Source organism: Phoca vitulina, unplaced genomic scaffold (assembly GCF_004348235.1).
Source record: "Phoca vitulina isolate PV1807 unplaced genomic scaffold, GSC_HSeal_1.0 scaffold26, whole genome shotgun sequence".
NCBI lineage: Eukaryota > Metazoa > Chordata > Mammalia > Carnivora > Phocidae > Phoca > Phoca vitulina.
Window position 1 is genome coordinate 19283054 of NW_022589729.1, and position 19226 is coordinate 19302279.

The 19226-nt window shown below is 58.3% G+C and overlaps 1 protein-coding gene across 1 annotated transcript in view; it reads right to left on the reverse strand.

Moving 5' to 3' along the window:
- Positions 1-15177, reverse strand: part of CNTN2 (contactin 2) — a 32154-nt gene extending 16977 nt beyond the window's left edge. Inside the window, exons 1-5 of the mRNA XM_032422217.1 lie at positions 15037-15177; positions 5569-5724; positions 1100-1244; positions 789-964; positions 562-657 (exon numbers count right to left, since the gene is read on the reverse strand). Coding sequence (XP_032278108.1) covers positions 562-657; positions 789-964; positions 1100-1244; positions 5569-5638 — 487 coding nt within the window. The 5' untranslated portion in view covers positions 5639-5724; positions 15037-15177. The remainder of the gene's footprint in view (positions 1-561; positions 658-788; positions 965-1099; positions 1245-5568; positions 5725-15036) is intronic.
- Between the last annotated feature and the right edge of the window lie 4049 nt (positions 15178-19226).

The window sequence follows — 19226 nt, forward strand, 5'->3', positions numbered from 1 at the left end:
TGGGCTGAGGGGGCAGCCGTGGGTGGGCCCCTCAGCATGCAGACCCTAGGGATCTCTAGACGTAGTCCTGAGGCCCTGGGCTCTGAGCTGGCCCTGAGGGGAGCCCTAGAAGAAAGATGTGACGGGGCGCCTGGGTGGCTCAGTCGTTAAGCGTCTGCCTTCGGCTCAGGTCATGATCCCGGGGTCCTGGGATCGAGCCCCACATCAGGCTCTCTGCTCAGTGGAGAGTCTGCTTCTCCCTCTCCCTCTCCCTCTGCTGTTCCCCCTGCTTGTTCTCTCTCTCTCTCAAATAAATAAAATCTAAAAAAAAAAAAAATTAAAAAAAAAAAAAAGAAAGATGTGACGGGGCGCCTGCCCTCGGGGTGCTCCCAGTCTGAAGGCGGAAGCAGGGCACAGAGTTAGAAAATGACAGACCCATGAAGGAAACACAAAATCATTTTGAGCTGGGGAGCCAGGGGTCCGTGCTTCCAAGGGCCACTCATTACCTTTTATTCCATCCCTGCGTGCCTGGAGGGCCCTCCTGTGCCCTGCGTCTAACCGTGCGCCAGGGCCCCGACTCACCTGGGTAGTGGGCAGGCGGGTTACAGGGCAGCATCACCCCCCAGCCTTCGTGGGTTTTCACCGGGTCTCGCTCCTCCTTCGAGAACTCCTGCAGAACTGGAGATAAAGACCAGGCACTCGGGCACCGTCCTCCAAGCCTTCACGGGACGTGGTCACCTGCCCTTCCTGGGCGCTCTTCCCAGCCCCCTACTGCCCTCCCCTGAAGTGCAGCACCCCGTGGGTCTCACAGCCGAAGCGGAGAACAGCCTCCCTGCTGACGACGGCGCCCACTGGGTTGGAGGCCAGGCACTGGTAGACGCCGGCGTCCTGGGCCTTGGTGGGGTTCATGATGACCAGGTTGCCCCCCACCAGCTGGTGGCGGGAACCTGGCTCCAGCTTCATCTCGGTGCCGTTCAGCTTCCACCTGCAGCAGGGGGCAGAGGGGAGACCCTCCTGAGTCTTACTTGGCTGGACCCAGCCTGGGGGCAGGGCTGGAGTGAGGAAAAGCTGCACGGCTACCTGGGGCCTCCAGCACCCGCCATGGGGGGAGGGGTCTCACCTATAGGTGGCTGGAGGGCTGGCCCGGGCCCGGCACGCCAGCGTCACCTTCTCCTCCGTGGACTCCTCTGGGAATAGCAGACCGAGGGGCTGATCTTCAAAGACTGGCCCAAAGGTGGCCGGGGTTCCCCGGGCTGAACTCTGAGCTGTAGATGGGGGACACCACCAGAGGCCTCAGGGCCTAGGGCCCGATAGGGCAGTGCTGTCCAATAGAACATTCTGTGAGGATGGCAAGATGCCATTTTCTGCACTGCCCAATACTGTAGCCATGAGCCCCAGCTATCAAGCCCTCGAAATGTGGCCAGTGCAGCCGAGGAACCAAATTTTAAGTTTTATTTAATTTAAATTACTTAAAACTTGAATGTCAGCAGGCCGGGCAGGCCCCAGCTGGCCAAGTTAGTTGAGTCAATCACCCCTCCTACGCTCAGGTATTGAGCACCTGCTGTATGCCTGGCACCGGGCTAGACTGTGTTGCAAAAATGAATAAGACACAGTCCCTCTTCCTCAAGAGGCCTGCAGTCCAAGGAGGGAGACAGAGAAGGACAGGACAAGGTGGTGAGAGCTATAAAAGCAGCTGATGGGGGTGCCTGGGTGGCTCAGTCGGTTAAGTGACTGCCTTCAGCTCAGGTCATGATCCCAGTACTGGGATCGAGCCCCGCATCGGGCTCCCTGCTCAGCAGGCAGCCTGCTTCTCCCTCTCCCTCTGCCGCTCTCTCTCTCAAGTAAATAAATAAAATCTTAAAAAAAAAAAAGAAAAGCAGCTGATGTTCTAGATGCAGGGGCCCTCAGGGCGGAAGCTGCTGATCTGCAGGGTGTGAGAGGCCTACGAAGTCACTGGTTAAAGAGGCGGAGAGAAGATGTGTGTCCCTGGGGCCTGATGCTCCTTCTGGACCAACAGCAAGTGCTCCGGCTCTCGGCCTCTTACTAGCTGTTACAGAGCCCTTCTGAGCCTCAGCAGCTTCACCTATGAAATGGAAAGAATATGAACCCGCCCCCCTGGGTCTGGAGGACTGTTCAGTCTGGCACAGGGCGTGTGCTCTGGAAATGTCTGCGGGGCCCAAGCATGGGGCAGGGTGGAGGGTAGGGGAAGAAGGAAGGCTTTATGCGGGGAGGAGGGATGTGCAGGTTGCTTTGGAGGCATCTTTATACAGTGCCAGTGGGACAATTCAAGAAAGAGAGGCCCGGGAGACGAAATGACTCGTTTGTGGTCACAAGGCAACTCTGTGGCACACGCAGGTCCAGACTCCCGTCTCCCGAGTTTGCTGGGCAAATGGGTATCCCTGGTACAAATGGAGTTTTCATGCCTGGCCTCCTGCCAGGGCGGCTGCCTCTTTCTCCAGGCCCCATTGTTCAACCTCACCAGGGCGGGGGGGACACTGAGGCACAGAGGGCAGTGTTTCACACCTGCCTTCCCACAGGGCTGGGGGGCGGGCTCCATTTGCTGACTCGCGGGGTCCGTCATGCTTTGCCTTTGTGGTGCTGGGCAGGAACCAGGCCACCCCTAATTGGCTCCTACCCCTCAGTGCAGCTGGTTTCAGGCCCTCCTTGGTGGGTTGTGGGGGGGTGGGCTCCCCATTAACCAATTAGTGCCTCCTTTCCCCGCGCATCCAGCTGCCGGCCCCGCTCCAGGGGTGGGGGGTGCACCCCATGCCACAGCTGAGGCCCAGCCCTGGACCCCAGGGAATGAGGGCGGCTGTTAAGCAGCTCTCAGAGTGAGGAAGGAGGCAGGGCTCCCTGAAATGGCATCCCCCATCGCCCTCCCGCCCACCCATCACTCTCCCTCCCTGCCGCCCCAGGCCTCAGAGGCCACAGCAGCGGTGCCAGCATGATCTCGGCCGGAGAGCGCAGCTTAATCCCAAGTTAATGACGGTGGTGGAGGGGACGGACCCCTGCCCCAGCTGGGACTGCCAGGATGGGCGGGCAAGGAGGGGCGGCGGGGGCAGCTGGAAGCCACCTTGGATGATAGCCGCTTCCAGGAACTGTGGGGATGGGGGGTGGCCGAGGGGGCCTGGGGCGCACTGAGGCTTTAAGACTGGCATTCTTCCTGAGAAAGCTTTGTCCTCGGCATCCTCGGCCCAATACCCGCCCACACCTCTCTCACCTACACATACTTCCTGACACGCGTGCGCGCGCGTGCACACACGTACTCACCTCTGAGCTATCCCGTCAGATACACAGTCACACACACATCTGTTCCACGCACACCCGGCTACAAATGTCCACGTGCGCTTATTTATACACATGCACGTATTCCTACTGATAAAAACAGGTGCTATTTATTGAGTGCTTGCTCTTTATCGGATGCCACACTTCGTATTTCTTCTCTTACCCTCTTTACAAGACAGGCACTGACATTTCCTTACTTCCCTAACGTGGAAACTGAGATTTAGGCAAGTTCAATAACTTGCCCCAAATCGCACAGCGAGGAGGAGCAGATCCAGGGATTGGGATCCTGGCCAGCCGCACCCGTAGCCGGTGTCCTCAGCCACAGTGGTCATGATTCTTCCCCTCAGTCCCCATCAGGCGCCTGTCCTCCCCCCCGCCCAGAGGTGCCATGTGGGCGCTTCCTCTGGAGGGCAGCGGGGGCGGAGAGCCATCACTCTTGCTGGAAGGTTTTCCAGGCACATCCGTCATCCCCCCAAATGTAGCACCCGGTCCACGCAACAACTCGCTGGCATTGGCACCGTCTTAAACATCCACAAACACACTCTCATTCACCCCACACCTTCCTCTGAGGCTGCACTCGCGCCCACCACGCACACACACACGCCCCCTCCCTTGTTGCCCGTGTTCCACATCCTCTCTGATTCTGATTCCCTGTTCTGGCAACGCTGCTCCCCCAAATATGGGCATCTGGAAGCCTCAGAGGAAGAGGCTAGAGAGACGCGAACATAGAGGGGTCTCCTCGCTGCCTTTCCTGGCCTGGATGCCAGGGACCCAAGGCTGCTTCTCCAGCGCAGGTTAGTGAGGGGAGCCCCGAGGGGAGACACCTTTCTGGGAGGGGTGAGAGCCAGTGATGGGATGTTCCACTCGGGTCTCTGGGGCTCGGGGATGTGGCAGACCGGGTCCCCTCTCCCTGGGCCTTCCTGCATCCCTGGGTCTAACACCCCAGCAGCTACCCACACCCCCTGCCTCAGGTGATGTGGTCCCGGCCTGAGCTGTCCCCGACAGGGGGACAGTGCTGAGGACCCCCGGTGCCTCTCCTCTGCTCTCTCGGGGGTGGCTGTCTGCTGCTCTGTGCAGCCTGAGCTCCCCACCCCAGCGGCTCCTCTGGCCCTGGGTAGGGATGGGAGGGGCTGGGAGGCTCCCTCCGGCCTTTGGGTCAGCCCCATTTCCCTGCAGCCTCACTGATTTGGGGGCAGGCCTGGGAGGCAGTTAGGAGGTAATGAGAACATCTGGAAATGTGCCAGTGGAGTCCTCCCGGGTGAGACAGAACCTAAAACGGGCCGGCCGCAGTCTTGCAGGGGCGTGGGGCAGGGAGGAGGAGTGGAAGCAGCTAGAACTCTGGAAGGGGTGGAGGACAGGGACGCTTCCTCCCATGGAGGTCTTTACGGAGAAAAGAGGCGTCTATTGATCTGGGCTGGGGGTCAGGGCAGAGAGGCCAGGCAGTCCCAACAGGCCCCCCAGGGCAGGAGTAGGTAGCGGGGGACCTCCCTCCAGCTCTTGGACTGGCTGGGTCTCCGGCGCCTCCTTCCCCGCATGCTCCCCAGGGGCCGGCCAGCCTGGGTCTGGGCCCCAACTGCCCTCTTCTGCCGGCCTCCCTCCAACGCTTTCCCTACCTCACGTCTCCCCTGGCAAGAGAACTCTTGCCTGGGTCCCTCCGGCCTTCAGCCTCGGCCGCCCCGTGCTCTGTCTCATGTCTTCTCACGTCCTGCACTTGGTCTGTCTGTCAGGCCGCAGCGTGGCCCTGGGGAGCCCTCCTAGAGTTTTGTGGTATCGATCCCTGTCTCCTCATGTCAGAGGACGCTAGAGTGGGAGGATCCGATAGAACTTTCTGTGATGATGGAAATGTTCTATAATCTGTGCTATCCAATATGGTTATTAGCCCTTAAAATGTGGCTTGTACAACTGAAGGACTAATTGTAAAATTTAATTTAATCTCGGTTTTAATAGTTCCATGTGGCTCTTGGCTACCCTATTGGACAGCACGGCTTGCTAGGGGCTGCTGCTGGAGGACAAGATCATGGAGATCTGATCGGGCCATAATCTTGCTGTGTGGCCCAAGGCAAGTCTCAGCCTCTCTGGATCGTGCTTCTTTCATCTATATTTTGGTGGAGACTCATTCCTTCTGACCTCGAAGGGAAGGTAAGATCCACAAATGGGAAAATTTTAGCAAGGAAATGGCCTCAAAAATCTAAGTGCCACAGCAATGCAGGGTCAATGATTTCTGAAGTCATCACTAAAATAATAGCAATGATAGAGCAATAGAATCATCCTGCTGGGCTTTGGAGCCCAGATGAACCCTCATACCTGGAAAGGAGACAAGGACCACAGCGACCAGCAGCAGCAGGTGTGACTTCCTCCTGGTGGGTGTCCCCATGGTGGGTGTCCTGGGCGGCAATGGGGGGCAGAGGAGAGGAGGCTCAGCCCAGCGCGGGGAGAGTCCAGCTGGAGGCTGAGAAGGACCTGAGGAGGCAGAGAATGGGGAGGACTCTGAGCCGAGGAGAGCCCCTCCCGGCTCCTTCCTGGCTCCCCGGTAAGTAGGCAGTGCTTCTCCCCGAGGCCGAGGCCGGAATTGCTCCGCACTCACCCTCCCCAAGCCCCCAGGGGAAGGGGCTTGGCTGTTACAGAGGAGCTCTTTCCGGGCTGCGTGCCTACAAGGGGCCCCCTGGGAGTCTGGCTCTGCCCTGTATATGCGGCCCCCCCCCCCCCCACCGCAGCCAGCAGGGCTTTGCTCGGGAAGTAAAAGCAGTAACTAATTGGGAGGCAAGAACCCACCTGCCCCTCAGTGGTAATAGCTCTTGATGTAGGGTCCAGAAGAGAACAGGGCCCTGCCTGGGTGGTGGGGAGCATCTTCCTCCTCCAGGGTTTGGGCCCCAGTTTCCCCTGCCCCTCCCCCACAGCTGCCAGGGTTTGGGGGTGATAAGCCCCTCTGGAAGCTGCATTAAGTCTCTCAGGGTCGGGGTGCCTGGGTGGCTCAGTCGTTAAGCATCTGCCTTTGGCTCAGGTCATGATCTCAGGTCCTGGGATCGAGCCCCGCATCGAGCCCCGCATCGAGCCCCGCATAGGGCTCGCTGCTCAGCGGGAAGCCTGGTTCTCCCTCTCCCACTCCCCCTGTTTGTATTCCCTCTCTTGCTGTCTCTCTCTGTCAAGTAAATAAAATCTTAAAAAAAAAAAATGTCAGGGTCTTCCTTGTTTTTCTAGCAGTGAGGAGGAGTTTCACTGGTTTATTCATACCCTCTCACCTGGGCCCCAGGTGAGGCACTTATGTTCTGTGCACCATGGAGCCCTAGCCTTGGCCCCATCAGCAGTGCTCCCCAGCTAGGAGGGCTGATGGGCCCCCACAGGCCTTCTAGGATCCAAGAGTTAATGTGGCTCCCAGAGGAGCCTTCCTCTTATACAGAGGCTTGGTTAAATCCTAGAGCTCTGGAGAACCTGTTCCCTGGGCGGGGGCACCCAGAGCAAGTCAGAGCTCCCCTCCATCCCGAAGCGAGATGGGGCCTCATCCTGAGAGGGGCGGGCAGGCCCAGCCTTTCCATCTGCTCCCCATCTCCAGGCTGGCGTTCTGAGTTCTGGGGCTAGTGTGGAATCTCAGGGGTCTGCTTTTCGGTTTTAGAGGGAGCCTGGGTCACTGGGCTCCCAGGGCTCCCCGTCAGAGCTGCCACGGGGAGCAGATAACCCAGATGCAGATTCTGTTTCTCTTCCTTGTGCCTTTCCAGAAGCCTGAAAAGGGGGAGGGGGCTGAGACTGGGGGAGAGCCCGGCGGCAAGATCCACACCATCTCTGGGTCTGAGTGTCTTCATCTGTAAGATGGGTGCTCTAAGGTCCCTGCCGGCTCTGAAACTGCAGTGCCCCCAGAGAATGCAGTGTGGCTGAGGGCCTGGGATGCTGTCCCCTGAAGGGGGGACGGCGGGGAAAGGGGAAGGCAGGCTGCAGATGACTTCAGAGTCTGCCGCCACGGCCAGTGCAGGGTCTAAAGACCAAGGCAAGCCCAGGATCTCCCGGTCTCACTTCATGCTCTAGTCCTTTGGAAAGAAAGGGCTCCCAAACCCCTTTAAACCTCAACATCTGGCCGCCTGCAGCCTTTCTCAGCCTCCTTTACAGCCAAGGCTGGGGGAGGGAGGGGGAGTCAGGGAGGCTGTGGGCTGAGAAGCTGGGTGTTGGTGGGGGTGGCAGTGGGGCAGTGCTGTTTAAACATCTGGCACTCCCTCTTCTGCCCCACGGCCAGCCTCATATCCACTTCCCTTTGTCAGGAAGGCGCCCAGGTGCCGCCTCCCCATGCCCAGGCACCCCCTCTGTCCTCGCCACTTTCAGTTCCAGACTGGAGCACAGAAATTCTGCACTGGCCAGGAAGCCCCTCAGAGGCCCTCAGAGGCCCCCACAGGCACACAGACTGCAGCTCTGCTCGCGACTAGACCCTTGGCGCCCACCCGTGGAGGTGCGGCTGCCTCCATTCAGAGCCTGTCGCTCCCCAAGGGCAGAGACCGGCTCCTTCATCTTGGTATGGCCGGTGCCCAGCAAAGTGCCCCGCGAACAGTAGGTGTGACTTGTGGGTCACATTTAACTGATGGCGAGCAGCTGTGACCAGCTCCTCCAGCAGTGGACGCAGCTGTCGCACGCTCCCACTCTCCGCAGAGCTGATTCGGGGGCGCCAGCCTTCATGCTCCCCAAGGGCTGCCCGAGGGCCAACTCCCCAGGCCACACACCCTCACACACACTCTCTCTCTCATATACTCAGAGGCTCACGGACACACTCGCTCTGTCTCGGACACACCCTCTCACATGCACACACGCACACTCCGTCTCTTCGTCTCACATACTTTCTCAGACACTTTTATACACTTTCACACATACTCCCACTCTCTTCCCCACACACCTTCACATACACACTCACACACCCTCACACACACACACACACGCACACTCTCTCTCACACACACTCAGGTCTCTAAGGTCAGCAGGGTGTTTTGTCATGGAAGAATCTAGAAGTATGGCCCTGGATGCTATGCTCCTGATAGGGAGCCACGAGGGCACTGCAAACCATCACAGGCTTTGGAATCCACAGATAAGAGTCAGTGATATGCCTTCCTTTCCTCACAGCTTTGTGAGCCCGGACACGTTATTCCTCCCGGGGGAAGCTCGGTCTGCTCATCTACCACGTGGACGTCCTAACACTTAGGTTCCAGAGCTATTCTGAATGGGAAAGGAGGTGATGGAGCGCCCTGCAGAAGTCCGGGGCTGTTTGGACTTGCCTTGGGGTCACGGTTCGGATGGGGGAGTGGAGAGAGGATGGGGCTCCAGATCCCTTCCCCATTTCAGCCAGAGCAGGTCCACTTGTACCCGCTTCACCTCCTGGAAGTTCCCTTTAAACAAAGGGTTCCTTGGTTCCAAAAAGTTTGAAAACGCCCCTCGGTGCTGGTGCGGCGCGTCCTGGGGTCTGGCACAGAGAAGGTGCTCCATCATCGTTTGCTTCCTGCCCTTTGTCTGCCTGCCACTCCTGGGAGCTCAGGGAGGGGGCAGGGTGCGCGCGGGGAGGAGCCTGGGCTGGGCTCCGGGCTCATCCTGAGTGTGCGCTCATCCTGAGTGTGCCCGAGCAAAGCAGAAGCAGATGACCGAGGGAGCTGGGGCTGGGGCTGGGGCTGGGGCTGGGGGCTCCGGGGCAGGAGTCCGGTGCTGCCCACAAGCAGTGCTGGCGAGTGTGTGTGTGGGGGGTGTGCACATGTGAGCACACGCAGGTGTGTGATGTTTATTCCATCTGTGTGCTGTGTCTCGATGTCCCTGCGTATATGTGTGGTTTGGTCTCTGTGTCTATGCGTGGGTCTGTGTCCGTTTACGCGTATGTCTGGTGTGTGTGTGTGTGTGAGTGTGTGTCCCCAGCACGGGGCATGACAACCCAGTTCCTGCCTTGTTTCTCTGTGACCTGCCAGGAGGACCACTCACCCTGGAGCACTTCTCACCGCAGTGGTCAGAATTACCTGTTAGCTCTTACCACAGGCGTACATCATGAATAACACAATCCCACTGCTCATTCTACACTTCAGTTTAATCCAGACTTTTATCAGTTACCTTGGGCTGACGGCCCTGGGCACCCCCTGGGGACTGAGACCTGCCTCAGAAGGGACATGGCCTGGGGAGGGGCTGGGATAGAGGAGCTCCTGGGGCTGCCTTTGGGGAGCACTAGAGACCAGTCAGGCCAATCAGATGTACATTGACTCCACTGTGTGCCAAGGACTTGTGTGAATACACACACACACACACACACACACACGGAACCTGGGTCAAAGTTTGAGCTTCTTGCCTCCCTGAAGGTGACGCAGCCGGCGTCCAGGTTTGCCCCACATCCCTTTCCCTTCCAGCGTGTATTACCACGTGCCAGGCATGGTGCTAAGCCCTGGGGAGAGAGTGATGAACACACAGCCTTTGCAGAGCTTCCTGACCCACTAAGTGGCCCAGTCATTTCCCTATACCATCTGCCTTATGACACATTCTAGAATGCCCAGGGGGGAGGAGGCCTTTTTGTCGGGAGCAAGGCAGGAGTGGAGCTATGCCAGGCCCAGAGCCGGCCCTCTGAGCCCGGAGCCAGCCAAGCCTGGCCCAGGCCAGCTGCCCCGGTGCAGGGGTGCAGGGGCGCAGGCTGGCGCAGGCTGGCACAGGCGGGTGCAGGCTGGCACCGTCAGGGGCTGGTCCTGTGCGGCGGCAGCACGTGAGGGAATGGGCTGCTTTGGGGTTCGGGGGCACCAGGGGAAGTGGGCTGAATTGCTGTGTGCAGGAAACAAAGGGCCTGGGGGAGAGCTGCAGGACGGAAAGCTGTGAGCCAGACTCCAGCACGCGACAGGGTTTTCTGGGCTGAGGACCCCTGCACAGAACCAGCTAGAAAATGACAGATACACTCTGCCTGAATGCGACCACTTGGGACACCCAGCTCCTGGCCCTGACTCTGTCTCTTCTTCCCCTGGATAATGGAGATTTGAGTATTGAGGGGTTTGGCGACTTTCAAATGGGTGCTGGTAGGATAAGGGGAAGTTTGGAGCCCAGTTCAGGGCAGAGACTAAGTGACTTATTATAAGCCAAGAAGTACTGCGGGAGCCCGTCGGCTACCCACCATCCTCCATCCTGCGGTGCAGCACAGTGGTTAACAGCGTGGGCTCTGTGCCAACCGGCCTGGCCCTTACTAGTTCGCATACAACTAACTAGCATAACCCTACCTCTTACATTCATTACCTACCCTCTCCAAGCCTCAGTTTCCCCACCTGCAAAATGGGGATGAGAAGGGGCCCTGGGGAGGTCAGCAGCAGGCCTGGCCATAGCGAGTACTCAGAAGATCGGATCTTACCGCTGAGAACCCTCCCGGGACCTCCAGCATGGGCCCCGGCACACCGAGGGACACACACAGACGCCGCCCGAGGCAGACTCACTCCCACACGGTCATGACATTCGGGCGGCGCTCACAAACGTGTGGGACGCTGACGGATTCCCACAGTCTCCCTGGGCAGGTGCCTTCCTCCGCTCTGCCCCACACGTGCAACAGGCCCGGGCAGGTAGCTGCAAGCACACCACCCGAGACGAGGGCACAAGCACATAGAATCACACCCAGAGCGCGTGTGTTCAGGAGGGCACCTGGTGAGGACATGCACATGGGCGCTCCCAGCAGGCCCTGCTCCTTGACCACCCCCACCTCCTGCCTGCAGGGTCCAGGATGGGAGGGGCACTCTGCCTAGGGAGGGAACAGCCACCCGGGATAGGTCACCGTCCTCCAGGAACGTCTGAACCACTCCACACCTCTCTGGAAGGACAGGGGTGTGCGGTGGCCTGGTGGGGCCACAGGCCAGGAAGGGCCGGAGCTGCTGGGGGAGGAGGGTAGTGGTGGAAAGGTCTCGGTGGGAAAGGCTGGTGCCCTGAACTGGAGGAGGTCCTTAGGACAGATTTGGGTGGGATGGGGACCTCCTCAGTCCCCAGTGGGGGACAGGGACTGGGTGGGGACAGGGGAGTTGTGCAGCTGGGTCTCTCCCCAGGCCCCTCTATGTGCTCCCTCCCTTCCCACTCCCCAGTTTTTTCCGCAGGTTCTTTGTACTAGCAGCTGGTTCCGAGCCCCTAGCCACGGCACTGCTGTGCCCTCTGGGGGGAGCTGTGACCCCAGGCTCCCGCATTTGTCTGAGCTTTCAGCACCAGGGGAGTCTGGCCCTTCCTCTGCAGCCTGGAGTCTCTGACTCTCCTGCCCTGGCTCTCTCTCCCCTGGAGAGACCCCTCAGAGTGGGGAGTGGAAGAAGGGAGAGCTTTGCATCCTCCTGGGAGGAGCTCATGGTAAGGGGCAAGCCATACCCAGACCCAGATTTTCCCTACTCCCCTGCTAGTGTGGAGTGGGACAGATTGAGCAAGGGTTTTGGAAGGACCATCCCTTTTTGAGAGGCCAGGAGTAGGACGATTGTTTCAGCTTGGTTCTAAAGAACCATATTAGGAAGAAATCAGCGGACCAATTTCCCTATGCAGAGGGGAGACTCCCCCCAATTCCTGGACAGTTTCCTGCAGGCTGGTTCAGAGCCAAGCCTGGTGGGGGTGCATTTGGACCTGCTCCTCCCCTCAGATTGGTTTCTGCTCCGGGGCCCAGATTAACCGTGTCTCTTGGGCAGTACTGCAGGAAGTCTGCCTTCCAGCCAAACGCAGGATGGGGGGCCTCTTGGTCTAGGAGGCCGGCACACTTTGAGAGGATGTGGGCTAGGGCTTGAGGAGATCCAGCAGGTTCATCTGGATGGTTGCGGGGTGGGGGCGGGCTCGTTAGATGAGAAGGGTGCTGAGGTGCGCTTGGGCTTGCACGTGTCCTGGGGCAGGGGGCGCTCAGTTTTGGGTGACAGCGTCACACCTTTGCATCATCTTTGGGTAAACATGGAAACATGGGCTCATTTTGCACCAAGAGAAGTCATTAAGCCAAAGAAAGGACTTCTCTACTCCAAGATGGTTACCATCAGGGCACAGAGTCCACAGAAACTCCCATGAACTTTCCAGGTTCGCAAACGCCCCTGTGAGGCAAGTGGGAGAGGTTGGTCTAGATTAGGGTGGTTCAGAAGAATGAGAGATGGCCGGCCTGCGTAAGGGGCTGAAAAGGATGTCTATCTTCTTATGAGTCACCCCGTTACCTTTTGAAAGAACATAACCCGACGCTGGAAGGAATTTAGAGGGCTGTCCACCCCACATCTGCCTCCAGTCAGGGCTGTCTAGCTGTGGACCAGACCCCAGTCGTCAAACCCTCTGAATAGTCCCTGGAGAGGAGATTGCCCCTCCTCCTCATGGCTCATCTTCCTGGCTAGGAGGTGTCTATAGCAGTCTGACTTCAATCCCTCCTGTTCCACTGGCATATTCTTTGCTCTGGTTCTTCTTTCCCTGTGTATCGCCCACCTCTTCCTCAGCCCCCTGGTTCTGCCCTAGGAATCTTCCCTAGATCACAAATACCACCCACGGTCAGGTTTAGAGATCATCTTTGAGATATGCTTTCTCACAAACATTTGGCTTGAGGATGTGGGGGCGGGGGTAGGACACATACATCCTCCCACCCACCCCAAATGTATTGCTTCCCTCATGGCCTCAGGGTCCGAGAGGGTGCCCTGGGGAGACCCCATTCTGCGTACTCGCTCCTGAGGACTAAATTTGGTCAGTCAGAGACAATATGTACAACCATCCCATTGAACACAGAAGCCTAACCTACATGTGTCTCTATTTAAACAACTGCCGGCAGAGAAGGTGCTGGAAGAGAGTTGCATAAGGAGTGAAATCTGGCAGGGCAATGGTGTGGAGGGAGGTTGAGACCTGAGGCTGGAGGGGTACACTCGGCCAGGGAAGGGAGTGTGAGCGAAGAGCTTGGCCAGGTGGGGAGTAGAAGATGAACGAGTTGTAAGAGTTGAAAGAGCAGGGGACCCAGCTCCAGGCACCTGTCCGCCTGGGTGCCTCTGCTTCCCTTCCCGCTGGGGAGCACCAGAAGGACGGGTGAACCTTATGTGACTTTGATGCCCCCTTCCCATCTGTCTCCCGCCTCCCTTCTGCTGGCTGAGGACTCCCGATAGATCCCATGGGAAATTAGGAATAACTCTGACCTTGTGGCAAAAGCCTTGCTTGAGTAGTTTTGCAGCCTGGCTAGAAAGGGGTTAACTGGTGAGGCACCCTGGGGAGGGGCTTGGATGCTGCCGGCTCTGGGGGTGGGGGGCAGAGGTCCCTCCTCCCAAGGCCAGGAGTCAGGGTACCATTTCCCTGCTCCACCCTCAGGAGCCAGGGTCCCATCAGCCTCTCCCACAGGTGGCCCACTCTTTGCTGCCCTTGATCTCCAGTGGCTCATCTGGTTCCTCCGAGGGTGAACGGCAGGCTAAGTGGACAGAGCATCTCTCTGGCCAGAGGGTCAGGGGAGGAGCCTCAGGCTGCAGCCCAGAAGGAGATCTTGGGAGCCCCCTGAGGGACTGGGTTATTCGGGCTGTTCTTCTTCTGCCCCCCTCTGAACAGAGGGAAAAGGATGCTACCTGGGCTGGGAAGGGGGCTGGGGGTTCTGGGGGAGTCAGGCTGAAAGGAAGGGCAATGGGGTCTGACCAGTCACAGGCTGATTGTTGGAGAAGGGGGAACGTTAAGGGCAAGTACTTTGGGGGCCAGAGAACCTGCCCTTCTCACGGGCCACCCTCTCCTGGTCTGCCTGGATTCCCAAACCTCCAGACAACCTTGACTGACAGCTTTTCCTCCCGGGACACAGGCTCAGCCCCCAGTGTTGTGTGGCTGAAGGGTCCCGACTTTGTCTCCATGTAGCACCTGGACTGTCCCCTTCCACAGGCGCTGTGTCATCTCACCCCCTTTCTTGTTTCCCATACCTGGGAATCCCTCCTGGGGAAGGCAACAGGATTCAGCTCTGGACACCGGCTGAGGCTGCTTCCCCCACCTCTCTGATGGGTGATGTAAGCCCCATGGTACTCTCTCTTTCTGGACCCTCTAAGATGAGCCCTCCCCCCTTCTCCCCAGGCCCCTTTCCTCTAGGGAAAGGCAAACTTGATGCCAATCCTTCCCTCCCACCAGTGAGGAGGAGGGGAGGGATCTGGGGAGAAGGCAAGGTTGGGTGGGGAAGAAAAGGAATTTCAGCCCTGGCTTCCCAGCTTCTCACCCTTGGGGATGTGACTTGCCTCAGTTTCTCCTCCCTAAGTCCCCACTCCTGGACAAGCTTTTGCCCAAACTTGAGTTCCACTCCCCCCTCTCTCTTCCACAGCTTCTAACTGAAGCAAGACTTTGCAAAGGGGTCACCCCACAGAGGTAGACCCAAGGCCACCTCAGGTCTGGATGGTCAGGCTCAATTCCACCCAGGGACTCCTGGGGGAGGCGGCGGCGGGGGGGGGGGTGTGTGTGCGGGCCAGAGTCTGGGGCTTGGCCTCATGGACCGTCTGGTCCTGGCCCTGGGTGCCGGGCAGGCCCTGGGGCCCCTGCCCTCTCTGTAGGCAGGTGTCCGTACCGGCTGGAATTCCTGGACACCTGGACACCACTGGGGTCCAGCTTCCCGGCCAGGCTCGGCCTGCCAGGCCCCTGAGGATGCCACCCACGTAGACAGGGTGGAGGGGACCTCCGGTCCGGTGGCCGGCCCCCCAGGGGCTGGGCGAGAAGTCAGACTGGCCGCAGCCGCTGCGGGCCGGGGCTCCTGCTCTGCCCCTGCCCCCTCCCAAGTTGCAAGGAAACTGAGCCGGAGCCCCTGAGCCGGGGCAGCGCCGGGAAGCCCCCCTCCCCTCCCCCCCGGAGTTGGGGGAGACAAAAGCTGTTGGCACCTACCTGGGGAGAAAGAAGGGTGTTGGCTGGGGCAGGTGGACGCTGCCTGAGGCGGTGAGCCGGAGCCAGCCCGGCCGCTGGCCCCCGGGGCCGCCCTCCTCTCCTCCCCTGCTCCCCTCGGCCGCGGGCCGCGCTCCTGGGGCGGCGGGGGCGGCGGCGGCGGCGGCGGCGGCGGGCGAGGGCGCCTGTGTGTGTGCGCGCCCGCCCAGAGCCACTGCAGCATCTCTGCATCACGATGTGCTCCTCCCTCTTCCAGGCTCCGCTCACTGGCTGGCTCGGTCCTCAGCCAACGCTCGGGGGCCCCGGAGATGGCTTCCTTCTGCCCCCCCCCCGCCCCCTTCCCGTCCCCACCCTTCTGGCTTTACCTCATTTGCTGTCATTTAAGGACCAGGGAGCAAGCCAGGGCGCCCGCGTCTTCCATAATGCATGGGCGCTGTCTGCCTGCCTGCCCCAGCCCCCTATCGCTGCCCAGCCCGGAGCCGAAGGGGCCCGCGAGGGGTGCGGTGCGGCGCGAGCAGAAAGTGGCTTTTGCTCCTCAAGCCCTGGACACCCACGGAGGCAAACTCCTCGCCTCCCCCTGAAGTCCCCTTACTGCAGGCAGGCGTCCGGATCAGAAATCTCCAGCTTGCTGCGCGGGGCAAGTGGGATGGAGGGGCCCTCCTTTGCCCGCCCCACAGGTTCATCTTTATTGTTCCCCTAGCTTATGAAAGTAACAGGGCTCTGTCACAATATCCACACACTAGAGAAAATTTAAAAATAGATAGTGAAAGTCCCTTAACAAATCTGACTTATGTGCCTCCGGTTTATTATTTTCATGTATGTAAGTATGTGGGTTACTAGTATTATTTTATGAAAATGGGATCGCACACTACAGCATGATTGGCAAAATATTTTTAAACTGTCTAATAGATCTTGGACAGCTTTCCACATCAGTACTTATGGATCCAAGCCCATTTTTAATCAACCAGCAGTGTGAAGGTCATGAAGAGGTCACTAGATTGAGGGTCTGAATGTCTGAAGGGTAGTCTGGGCGCTGCTACGGACTGGCTGTGTGTGCTCGGCTACGTGTCCTGCCCTCTCTGAGCCTCACTGGTAATGTGAAGGGGTTAAAGACGGCCAAGCTTCCTGCCAGTGCTGAGAGGCTAGGTGCTCATCCAGGTCAGTGGCACACCTCTTCTGCTCTGTTCCTATCACGTGGGGGGCTGCGCCCGGGCAGGCTGGGGCCTGGAGGTGGAGGTACAGCCATTCGCAGCGGCAGTCAGCCCTGTCAGGCTGTCGCTGTCGTCTCACTCCCCGCTCTGCTCCACCTGCTGTCCAGCTCACATCGGCAAGACTAGGGAGAGGTCCAGATGCTGAAATAGCTGGCTGGGCCAGGCCAGCCTCGGAGTTTGAGATGGCCAGACCTGCCAAGCCTGGAACACAGCTCCGTGGCTTCCGGAGTTGGGGGCGGGGGGAGGGCGCCGGGGCTCGGGGCAGACCTGGGTTGAGGGAGAAGTCCCGAAAAAGGAGAGGACGTGGAAGGGGGGAGGTTCTGCTGCCCAGACTCCGAGTCCAGAATGCCTGCCCAGGTCCCATCTGCTCTCCCCTCCCGCCCTTCTGCTCCGCTCCGAGGGGCTCTCCCAGCTCAGGGTCTTCTTTGTTCCTGACGGAGAGACATCTGATCGTGCTGATGACGCTTCTCAGGGAACTTGTGCTGTTCATCCCTTCCGGGATGTCCTTTCCTTTCCTGCCTCTGCCCACACTGTCCTTGTCTGTCTGTCTGTCTGTCTGTCTCCCTAGGGCTGGCATGTCAGCCCTGAGCATCTGAGGTGAGCCTTGCCCTCTGAGGCCATGCAGGTCAACTCGGGCTCTGAAGGGAGGGCCTCAAGTTCTCTCCAAGCAGAAACCGGCTGCCAAGAGAAGAGATGGTGCGTCTGTGGCCGCGGGGCTGATGGGCCAGGGGACGGGCTGACTCAGGGGCCGAGGGTCTGGAAATGCTTGCAAGGATTGCTTTCGATTGAGACAGCTGTCTTTGTGACTCTATTTTAGGACAGCTGCTGCCCTTGCCGTGAGGGCTGGGTGCTTGGGAAGGACACAGTTCCCTCCGGATCAGATCAGCCCGGTGACTTGGGTCTCAGATTCTCTGATTCCTCTGCCACCTGCCTGCCCGTCCCAGGGGGGCTTTGCAGCCACAGCGAGAGTGCTTACTGAGTACTTACAAGCAAGAGTACTTAATGAAGCTGAGATCTAGATGGGGGGAGACAATTCCCAAAGTTTCATCTTCTTGCCTGTTTCATCAGCTGAGCCTGGTCCTGATGGATTTGGGGGTTCCTGGGGATCCTCACTGCCAGCTTCTAAGGTGCTCCTGCTCCTGAGGAGAGAATGGGGTAGATGTTTGGGGGTCCAGGCTGAGTTTTGCCTGTGAGGTCAATTTGTCTGGTAATAACGAAAGTATTTCATAATATTATTATTAATCATTATATACATTATTAACAATAATTCAAGTGTCTCCAATGGGCCAGGAGCTGTGCTGAGTGCTTCATCTGACTTAGCCCCCCGAAGGGTAAGTGTCATTATCATTGTTCTCATTTCACGCACGATGCCCGCAGAGGTTAAGGAACTTGCTCAAGGTAAACAGTGAACAATCGGAGAAGCAGAGGTTGCTGGTCTGCTCCCAGCATCCCATCCGTGCTTTAATCACTATGCCGTGTCCTCCAGTCACCAGCGACTGCCCTTCTGGTGGGGGCAGGGGTCAAAGTTGGGGACAGGACAATTTCCTCTCTTTTAGCATCTGCCAGATCCCGGAATCCTCACTAGTTGACTTAGGGGGCACCTCTCCCCTCTGTGGCTAATCAGTATGTCTCTGTGTAGCCCAGAGTAGGACACCGTATCCCCGAGTCGAGTCCCCACAGGCCCCCAGACGGCGCAGAGAGGGGCCAGTGGAGGATGATCAGGTGGCTCATCAAATGAGTCACTAATTTGCCTGTAAACATGTGGTGGCCCCTGGAGGGTGTGCCCCCAGAGGCATCTTGAGGGCCACCCAACCCTTCCTAGACCATCTGCTCCTTCGCTTTACAGCTCCACCAGATCAATAGTGGAGTCCAGTGCATCTCTAAATGGTCAAGGAAGGCCGGGCTCAGAGCCCAGCCCCAGAGGACAAATGGGGAGGGAGCGGGGACTGATCGTCTTCAGGTCTCTTTCTTCATCAGTCCAAACCTCACTTAGGTTGACTTGGCCTCTCCAGCCACCAGCACCTTTACCTCTGGTTTCAGACTTCGGATCCTTTCCTAGAGCTCCCGGGAGACACGTGTTTATGGAGCAGCATCTCTGCCTATAGGAGGGGCGGTTCAAGAGCCAGAGGCTGTGGTCTGTCTTCAACGTGCCTGTAACTTTCCCGGAAGCAGTCGGTTAGTGGTAGCAGACTTGACCGTACCCAGCTTTGGGGGAGGGGGACAAGGCAGTTCGGACAAAGCTCTGCAACCAGACCAGCTTGACGAGCAGTCCTGCGACTTTGAGCCCTGTGATCACGGCAAGCCGCTTCCCACCTCGAGCCCCAGGTTCCTCACCTGGAAAAATGGGGATCAAGACTCAAATTTCCCTGAATTGACGTGAGCATTGAATCACGCATGAAGTATCTAGCATGGTGCCAAGCCCATAGTAGATGCTTAATAAATGCCAGTACTTCCCTTTGGGCCTCTTGGGGACTCAGCTTCCCCACCTGAATCACAAGGGTGTGCACCTATGAGGCTGAGTCTTTCTCTGCCGCAGTGGTTGGGGTGGCTCTGGATTTGCAGTCAAGACAACTGGACTGTGTCTCAGCTCTGTAACTCTTAGCCGGGTGACACTGGGCAGATCACTGAAGGATACTTAATTGCTCTGAGAATCCACTTCTTCATCAGTAAAATGGGAATAATCCTATTCCTACTTAGGATAGTTGTGAAGACATGTGGATTAAACACAATGATTTTTTAATTTTTTAAAAGATTTTATTTATTTTGAGAGAGAGAGAGAGCACGAGCAGGGGAGAGGGGCAGAAGGAGAGGGAGAAGCAGACTTCCCGCTGAGCAGGGAGGCCGATGTGGGGCTTGATCCCAGAACCCCGGGATCATGACCTGAGCCAAAGGCAGATGCTTAACGACTGAGCCACCCAGGTGCCCCCACAATGATTTTTTTGAAAGATTTATTTATTTATTTGGGGGGGGAGGAGGGGCAGA